The 9,849-nt window shown below is 37.6% G+C and overlaps 1 protein-coding gene across 3 annotated transcripts in view; it reads right to left on the bottom strand.

Moving 5' to 3' along the window:
• LOC118811431 (sodium bicarbonate transporter-like protein 11) overlaps positions 1 to 8,769 on the bottom strand; it is a 48,056-nt gene extending 39,287 nt beyond the window's left edge. For 2 of the 3 annotated variants that reach the window (XM_036575638.1, XM_036575634.1), the window contains exon 1: positions 8,509 to 8,769. In XM_036575638.1, coding sequence (XP_036431531.1) covers positions 8,509 to 8,572 — 64 coding nt within the window. In that variant the 5' untranslated portion in view covers positions 8,573 to 8,769. The remainder of the gene's footprint in view (positions 1 to 8,508) is intronic. The other variant, XM_036575637.1, reaches the window with a different exon arrangement.
• Between the last annotated feature and the right edge of the window lie 1,080 nt (positions 8,770 to 9,849).

The raw sequence follows: 9,849 nt of genomic DNA on the forward strand, positions 1-9,849 counted from the left end.
TTTTCTACATTTTTTCCAGTATGGAACAAAAAGCTACAATAAATTGATACATTTGTTCCAATGTATTCCAATCTGCTTGTAAATTCACACCAACTATCATGGATGGTGACAAAAGTTGAGTTTTTGGCAGAATTTTCCACTGACTATGTTCACATAGCGCTGTGGTTACATTGCCATCGCTGCTGGCAGTGTCAGAATTTTCCATCATTGCTCCACTGAAAATAAAGAAAATTTCACTGAACCCTTACTGCTAACATATAAATGCAACATTAGGCTTATTATTTAGTTACTTTATGGAAAAAATTGCACAAATACTCTTCTTGTAGCCTTTACAGCCCCCTACTAGCTATTCCATCAGTTGAATAGGGAAAACCACACACAACACTATATATTGTTAATTAATATAAATCAAAAAACATTTTTCTCTGTAACTCTTATCCTATGAACTAGGACACTGTTTGCTGTCTGTGTGTGAAATGTTTTGACTGTGTTGAGCTGCTAGTGAGCAATGAGGGGTGAAAGAGGAGGCGTGAAAATACCCTTCTTTGAAAACAGTTCACACCTCTCTCTTTTTAAAGTTAAATTAACCTTAATGTAAACCTTCTAGAAAGAACCTTTACACTGATTGAAATTTGCATGATGTGAGGGTTCTTCTACACTCATAAGATCTCTTTTTTCAAAAATGGTTCTTTTAGGAACCAAAAGTGGCACCTTTGTTACAAGTATAGAAGCAGATGCTAAAAAAGTTAACACTTCAATTGTCCAGGACCCTCCAGCAGGTTTAAACTTTATTACACAATAAGACAATGTAAGAATACTACATTGTATTCAGTGTAGTCGCTGAATAATAGTCTTTTGGCTATAATAAGACTGGGATTTCAACGTCTTAAATGAATGCTGATACTGTTCCACATTATAAATGCAAGATAATGCTGAATGATTTTTTATGCAGTGTGTCTCAGAGGTAATGATAACAAAATTGCAGTCATTCTTCCTGGCTGTGGATGGTTAAAGCGAGTGTACTGAATGATATGCAGTGAAACATTCACAGGTCCCTTTGTGTAAATTTGTCAAATTGAGCATATTAGAATTATTACAGATTTGGTGCGGAGCTAATTTCTCAATGGATCCGTCGCATGAACCCAAGTGCATAATTTAATTATTGTTTCACTTTACTGCCGCTTATTCTGCATTAATTACATATTCATACCGCTGCTGTTTAAATCTACTCAGAGGAGAGGAAATTGTTTAATGCCCTAACGATGGTTATTTGTGGAAGTTATTTAAGAGACATGCACTTTCTTGCTGGTCCCAGAGTGCTCAATTTAAGCCTGGATACCAGTGTTGCTGAGGAGCACTGTTGTTTTATAGTGTTACATTATGGACCTGACAGATGTTGGATGAGAACATCTGCTGGTGGACCGAAGTTGCATTTCAAGCAGCTCTTGAAAAGTACAATTCTTCGTTATTTATTACAAGTTTCCACTGGCTTAATGTTCTTTTACAAATCTCCCTGCAGTAAATCAGAATCGATGGTTTAGTTACTATTTATTTATTCTATTTTTTTTGTGACCTTTAATTTAAGCAGGCAGGCCATTAAGAATAAATATGTATTTACAGTGGTGGCCTGGCAAGCGCTTGGAGACAACTTGGAATGAAGGGGAAGAAAATAAAATAAATAGAAAAGAAAAAAAAAAGACATGCTAACAATAACAAATGCATAGCAACACAAACAAGGTACAAGTGTTATTAAAAGTGTCCTGGATTAGGTCATTAAATGGGAATGATTTTTCAAAATTTCTCCATAATTCAGTCATTGAGTTGTAAACAAAGTCTTGCAGTGTTTTGATGTGAAACACTGTATTATAGACAAACTTTCTGACTAATAACCACTAAAGCTACACACATTTTCTGTGTTTTTATATGCAGTGTTTTCTTTTGGGACTATTTTGCCTTACCACACCCTGCATGTGCATCCCTGCCGTGAATGCATTCCAAAAAAAAAAAAAATCTGTTTTAGGCCTCAAAATTGATGTAAAACAATGTAATAATTTTCCGTGATGCAGTCTGGTTCTCCAACACTGAGAACAATTATGACTAAGTTTATCTAGAATTAAACATTTCACTCGGAATGACTGTTTACATCTTAACCATTTCAATATGCAGACATTTTTGGAAAAAAATTTTCTGCTTTAGAAGGAGAGGTTTTGGCACAGCACCAGTGACTGTCTTACTTATACAAAGGTGGTACTTAGAAATAATACACACTATGCAGGGACATAGGAAGTGGGGTTGGTGAGGGGGCCGCAGCACTCCCAGATGTCAGGAATGTTTAACTGTAACTGCTAAAAATTAAGATTAAGATCAACTGAATGTAGTAAAGACTGATGTTTGCTTGTTTTAGAGTGGACTATTGTGTTGTTTTTTAATTCTGTTTTATTTAATATAGTTAATGCAGAAAACTACATAATTTAAACAGTGTTTTCATTTCAGCACACCAAGTCATAACTGTTGGTTACTCTGAGCATTTTAATAAGCAGTTTCAGGTGTTCAATGTGAAAGTGCATGCAGAGCTGTAAAAGTAGCTCTGAATCCCAAAGCGGCCTAATATATATTTTAAAACATAAAAAAAAACAGAATAATTAAAACTAAGATTTAGTAGTTTTTTCCCTGAACGCTCTCTCTCTCGTCTGGTGTGCACTCGTTTGTTACATCTGGTAGTGTGACTGTGGGCATGACACAAATGGTTGCTGCACCACATATCAACAATCTGGTCACCGCTTAGCTCATTTGCATAAGGTTTTTCCAGAAGGAGAGAGCAGACAAATCAGAGTGTGCATCAATGGGTTGATGTGTCAGTTTTTGTGTATGCTGTCGCCTCTCGTCATGTTATATGTTATGATATGTTGTTTGATTTACATTGTCAGATCCTATGAAAAAACAAACTGGCATATGATTTTGCATGACATCAATGTATGTCACACATATGCTGCTAAAACATTCAGCAGCCTTTCAGCACACTGCTATTATATAAAAAATGTGAGAGAGAAGTGGGGACAGTGATGACAGGGGCTAAGAATAAAGGAAAGTGACAATGCACAGAGCAGCCTGCTGCTGTTATACTCACAGAAACTTTCAATTTTCCATGCTTTGCAGGCCTGACAGAACTGTCTGATTGGACTGGTAAAGAGATGTTTTTAAACTAGCTTTTATTGTATTCAGCCGCTAAGAGTTCTATTGAATATTTCAACTATCAAGACTTCTACTGAATATTTCACCCGCTAAGAGGTCTATTGCTGACTTCAGTGGCAGTGAAAGCATCCAACAGATTCATTTTTTACACTCCACGACTTGTTTGGTTATGTTGCAGTTTAATATTTAACAAAGTTTGCAAACACTGTTTCCTCCACACATGTCCATTCATACTGCGGCTGTCCAGCTCATGACAGATTCAGTCAGTATTTCCCAGTGTTCTCCGTCTTTCCCCTCTAGGCAAACTCTTGTTTGCTCTCCCCTTCCTCTCTCATGAATGTTTGCCATGAAATTCCTTTACAATAACAATCATTCGAGGCATTCCTGCTAGTTATTTTTGTAGATGTTAGACGCCTTGTAAACCTTTATTTTCTCATCTAAACCAACATCAAACAGTGCTTTCACAAAACACTTCAGGCCCTCTGGTAATTGTTCATTTTAGTGAATCCAAAGCAGGTTTGAATGCCGTCTGAAATATGTGAGAAAAACAAAGCCTGTGGCAGTAAAAGATCTAGGTGGGCATATTAGGTCTTGGGTGTCAACAGCCTGGACCCTCTGCTGCCTGTTTGACAATGTTGAACCTCAGTTTGACACTAGAGGGCAGCAGAGACAGCTAGTGTTAGTGTTGGTGGAAGTGGCCTTTCTATAATACCTTTGTTTGTATTCTCTCCTATAGTGAATTTAATGTGCTGGATAAGAAGTAATGAAAAGTGATGCTGTGAAAAAAGAAATAGTATATTCTGAGTGCCAATTTCGAGCCCTATGCTACAAATAACAACAAATCACATGTTGACAAGTGAAAGCATCTTAAATGTAGGCAATATATATATATAATAAATAAAATACATAAATACATGACTGTTGTAAGAAGTCATTTAACTAATTTTAGACATTTTATTTATGTAAAGTGATCTTATTGACTGATATTTTCTTACTGCAGAGATAATTCTACTTTGTTCAAGCATTATCTTTATCTTATAATATCACTACAATTATTGGATGGCGAGAAGCAGAAAATGCAACCAACTTCTAAGACTGAACTTTGGAGGTGTGGAAAAACTGCAGATTTCTTTGAAAACTGCAGATTTCTTTTCTTTGAAAGCAAGTTTCCTGAAAAGACTGGAAGCTGCAATCAAAGCAAATATGGACACCCTAAATACTGAAATATTTCATATCATATTTTGTTGTTCAGACGTCTGTGTACTTTTCCGTTAAACATGTTTTCTGCTTATTTCCTAATGCTGAAACACACACACACACACACACACACACACACACACACACACACACACCACTAGGTGAGTTAAAATTCAGGTCTGGGTGGCAATGCACTGCACTGCACTGCACTGCACTGGTGTTGAATCCAAGACTAGAGTCACTAGTCACTCCTGATATATACAACTATTACAAATACATCACAATATATCCTGCTGATAGATTGCTTGTATCTACTGCTTGCGCTTGACTTTGTATATTCATTGTCATGCATATACTTTATACTTAGAATATTCTGTTGCTTAAACCAAACCATGCTATGATGTCCACTTAAATCTGCTCAGTATTACATATTTTTATATTGTGTGCATATTCTTTTCTTGCATTTTGCATTTCTGTCTATATGGGAGCACTCACTAGAACAAATTCATTGGCTAATAAATTGGCTAATATACCCCTCTGATGCTGATAAGATCTCTCCTGGAATAAATGAGTAAAAAGTTGATATTGCTGTGTGCCGGTTTACTGAATGGAAACATTGCCCTCTACTGGTCAGAGATGTAATGACAGCATATCAAGTAACCAACTTGCTTAGCACATCTTAACAAGCTAATTGGACGTGTCTGATTCTAATTTACAGTCACGTCTGTCTGCATGGTTTTGTCTGGGTTTAAATGCGGTGCTCAGATTGGAGCCCATGGGGCAGGAGACTACAGGCTGACCGATAAGCACATCCGCCCCCTCGGGGGCAATTTAAGGGCAACAGTCTCCGCTCGGATTGATGCCTCATGGAGACGCATACTGAGCTGATAAATGAGCCACAAAAACAAACACTTCCTTGCTTTATCCTTGGGTGAGAAATGAGCATTACGTCAGAGTGCTGCAAAGAGATATAACTGCAAGTGATTAACAAATATACAAAAAGCTGAAGAGTGATTATGTTTGAAATAACTTTTTAATCTCACTTTAAAATCCTAAGATTTATTTTTCAGTTACCACTATAAATTATTCAGTAACTTGAAGTACATTCATTTGCAGTTTATATAATTATGAAAGTGAAGAATTAAAATGTGAGCCCACAAAGAGGTTCTTACAGTTTAATCCTCAGAAACCCATAATGGTAGCCCATATTAGCCTATATGCTGTGTGTATTTCTTACATTCTAAAGAGAAATTTCATGCTAAAGAACAATCCTAGAGTATAGACCTAGCTAGGTTGCTGAGTAAATTATGGATTTATTCATGTAGCAGTGGATATAGCATGTCAGAATTATGAAACAATTCCACAGTGAACACAGATTTAGTCTTTGTTATTGTTGTTTGATGTTATTATAATTGTTATTGATGTTGGTAGTAGTAGTAGTAGTTGTTTGACAGTTGTAAAAAAACTGAGTATTTGTTGACAATGGTAAAACATCTAGGTGGGCATGCACTGGACACTGTGGACAGCTGGACAGAAATGTTCATTTTTCACCCTGCTCTTAATGCAAGGGTTTATGTATCTTGTACTGTAGACACCTGTATGACACAAATACCATGCAGACAAAACTGGTCCAGCAAAACTAGACTTGCCTGATCTTGTTTGCTGTGGGTGGATTTAGGAAAAATGTTGCAAAAATGTTGCAATCATTGGGTTTAAAAGTAGTTTAAAAAGCTATAAACATACCACACAAGCACAAAGCCTTACAGTCCCATGTACAGTCGTTGGTTGGTTTACATGTTTTGTAACATGTAAGCAGATAAATTGAAAGTGTGCACTAAAATAGAGAGAAAAATATCATATTTGAGTGTGTTCTCTGTAGAGGATGTGTTAACTTATTTTCATTTAGAAAAATTAGCAAAACATGCAATTTTACCAGAAAAAAAAGTACCAGGTCAGAATTGTTCACAGTGGTGGTGATGAAACCAGTTTGGTGCTTCTAAAACTTCCCTCATAGAAAGTTATAGAGTAAGTGATTTTGAAAACACTAATGTCTGAGACATTGTGGTACAACAGTTTTGTGATGTGTTGCCTTAAACCGTGTCTTTCAGTAATCCTTTCTTGGTGGAGAGATACATGCAAGTCATTGTAAGGCAAAATCTCCAAATAAACCTGTTTGTTTTCTGATTAACCACTATTTTACTATTAACAACATTGTTCTTTTACTTCGTTTCAAAACTCAGAAGAAGATGTGTAGGTTCACTAGTTCACAACAACAAGTCAGTCACCATCTCCATTACTGAATCATGCAGAAATTGACAATTTGATGGAATTCCCCTTTAAACTTAAGACTTGTTATTCAGTAACTGGTACACATAGTGTGGCAACTGCTACAAAACTCATTCAAGTAATACAGTTATGAAAGTGAGGAATTGCTTGGTGCGCATACAAATAGACCCTTGCACTTTAACAGATGAAGGTTTCTGTATTTATAGTTTAGAATTTAGAGTTCATACAGCATGATCTATAATCAATTTTATTCCAAAGAAAAGCCCCTGCTGGCCTCATATTTGACCGGTTCCCATCTCTTTGCTCTGAGAAGAACGATATCTCTTTGTCCTTGTTTCCCCACAAGCCTGATGGATGATCGATGAAGGTTCTGTGATTCGCTGCCAAAGTCTCTGCTCATCTTTAATGGCTGACTGCAGTGCATGTAAAAAGAGTCTTATCTGGGACTCGCTGATAGCTGCCTAACCCACTGATGTCCTCAGTCGGGACAGAAGCTGCTTTTTCTTTTATTTTGTTGCAGAGTTTTGAAATTCAGATATAGATTCACACTGAGCAAAGTCTGATTCCTTCTGAGGTTCCCAGAGGTGAGAGCGTACGGCTAAAGTAGCTGTTATTCTAACAGACTTTCTCTCCTTCATGGCTAACCACTGTCGACTTTACACTTTGAACACCATGTTAAACCGATCTGTTGACCATTAAAGGAAGAGCTGTGGACAGGAAGAGCATGCCATTCCATCACCAAAGTGCAACACTGTTTAAAGGAATACTTCAGTGTTTTTCAATCTAATCTCTATTCCCTGCATCTGCAGCTATAATGTAGGGGCTGAGGCAGGTTGCAAGTGTGAAGTGACTTTGTTAAGGGCATAACGATACTCATTGTTGTATCAGGCAGGGGTCAACACACAGGCAGGCAGGAAAAGATGCAGATCCATTATTAGACAAAACAAAGAGTAGCAGGGGCCAAAACCAGTGAAAACCAAACACAAGAAAAGGGCTCAGACCTCAGGCATTGAACAGACTTCACAAACACATGATGGAAACAAAAAGGGATATATAAAGCAGTCTTAATGAAAATCAACATAAGTTGCAGGTGTGTGGGAGAGGAGGAGAATGGGCAGAGCCTGGAAGAGTCCAAGTCAGTCTCCCCAGGGGAGAGACATGACAGGAGCATGGGGTCAATTTCCACAGACAATGATTTTGATGCAGAAAATGAGGAAAAAAAACCCTCACTAACTGAAGACAAATAGGCAGATGCTTTGGATCTTTGGATCTGGTTTTCTGTTCAATAAAGGCCATCAAAATAATTGTCTGGGGTCAGCGACTGTATGCTTTATATGTACCAGATAGAGATTAGGTTGGAAATTGCTGTTCCTTCAAACTGCAAGCATAGGATTCAGTTTATTAACTCAGTTATTCAGCTATTCAGTAACTATAAAAATTTATTCAGCAGCTACTATGATACTGATGTATGTGTTGTAAATGCAAGAGTGAGGAATAGGTTTAAAGTCTAGTTTGAAGAGTTAAGGTATTCCTTTAAAGGTGTTTATTTTGATAGGATGAAGAGAACCGAATATGTTTATTTTATTCTCTATATCTGCATGTCAGCTTTTGTTCACTTCTTGGTTCCCTGTGCCTCACTGCACATGACACTTTGATAACTCAAAATCTCACTTCATGCAGACCATGAAACAGCTTTAAAGTTTTAATTCGTGAAAAGCATAAACTCAGCTGTCTCTTCAAACCCAGACTCCACTGAAAAAGCCTTGAAACTCCTCTGCTCATCATGCTCCCTGCAAAAGCTGCTACGACAGTGTGTTGTGAAGTGTATCTTACCTGCTACAAAATGGTTCACAATGACTTCTGCCATCTCATCTCTCTCCTCCTCCTCGGTCTTCATGCTTCATTACCGGCCTTCGACGTCGTTTGCTCACAAATTGCCCGCATCGGCGGGTGAAAGCGAGGGCATGAAATGGATTTGGGGTGGCGAGCAGGGTGCAGGCGGCTGTGTGAAGGGCACTGAAGCATCCCGGCAGGTGAATGTGGAGTGCCTTAAACCTGTTAAGACACAGGCCCACACTCTCACACCCAATCAAGAGCCAGATGTTTCAGAGAGTGCAAGAGAGAGAGAGAGAGTGCAAGAGAGAGAGAGAGAGAGAGAGTGCAAGAGAGAGAGAGAGAGAGAGAGAGAGAGAGAGAGAGAGAGAGAGAGAGAGAGAGAGAGAGAGAGAGAGAGAGAGGAGAGAGAGAGAGAGAGCAAGAGAGAGAGAGAGAGAGAGAGAGAGAGAGAGAGAGAGAGAGAGAGAGAACATACCAATACCAAAACTACAATGCTATAAAAACATGTATTACATACGTAGTAGTGCTCAAAAGTTAGAGACCATATTTTATTTAAATTTAAACATATTAAGATATTCCTGAGGAGATTAAATGCAAGATGATCCACTTCAGAGTCAAATGGAATGGAACTTCCAAAACTTCAAAAAATTAACAGACTTTAACAAATGGTGCAAGACATAGACCACCAAAACTGTCACTATAAAAACACTACATACTTACGAATTATGGTTCTTCAAGGGTTCTTCAATAAAGAAAATAGTTCTATATGGAACCATGAAACATTTAAAGAATGCTTTGTATGATTTTTTTAGGGTTTTTTGCACAGTAAAGAGTTATTCAGATGGATAGAGAATGTGCTGTAGATCGTTCTATATAGGAGCAAAAAGGATTCTGCTATTGTTACGAGATGAGCTTGTAGCAATAGCAGAACCCTTTTTGGTGCTATATAGAACCCTTTTTCAAAAAGGCACTATATAGAACCATCTACAACACATTCTCCATCAATCTGATAAACCCCTTCATGATGAAAAGAACCCTTAAAAATCATACAAACTGTTCTTTGAGTGTTCATGATTCTATACAGAATCATTTTCTTTACTAAGAAACCCTAGAAGAACCATCATTTAAGTGTGTATTTAACGCATTTATCTTTGAGAGAGAGGAGAAAATCCAGCTCCACTCTTGCTTCAGATCTGAAATAATCCACAGGTGTTTGTCCATCCTTCCACTGTGAGAAGGCAAGTCAACACTGAGTCTGAAAGGATGCATAGCTGTTAAGAAGCCTTACTGAGAAAATATGACAAAAAAAAGTGCACTAGAACACCAAAGCTGGTTATC

This window comes from Colossoma macropomum, unplaced genomic scaffold (assembly GCF_904425465.1).
Source record: "Colossoma macropomum unplaced genomic scaffold, Colossoma_macropomum, whole genome shotgun sequence".
Lineage (NCBI taxonomy): Eukaryota > Metazoa > Chordata > Actinopteri > Characiformes > Serrasalmidae > Colossoma > Colossoma macropomum.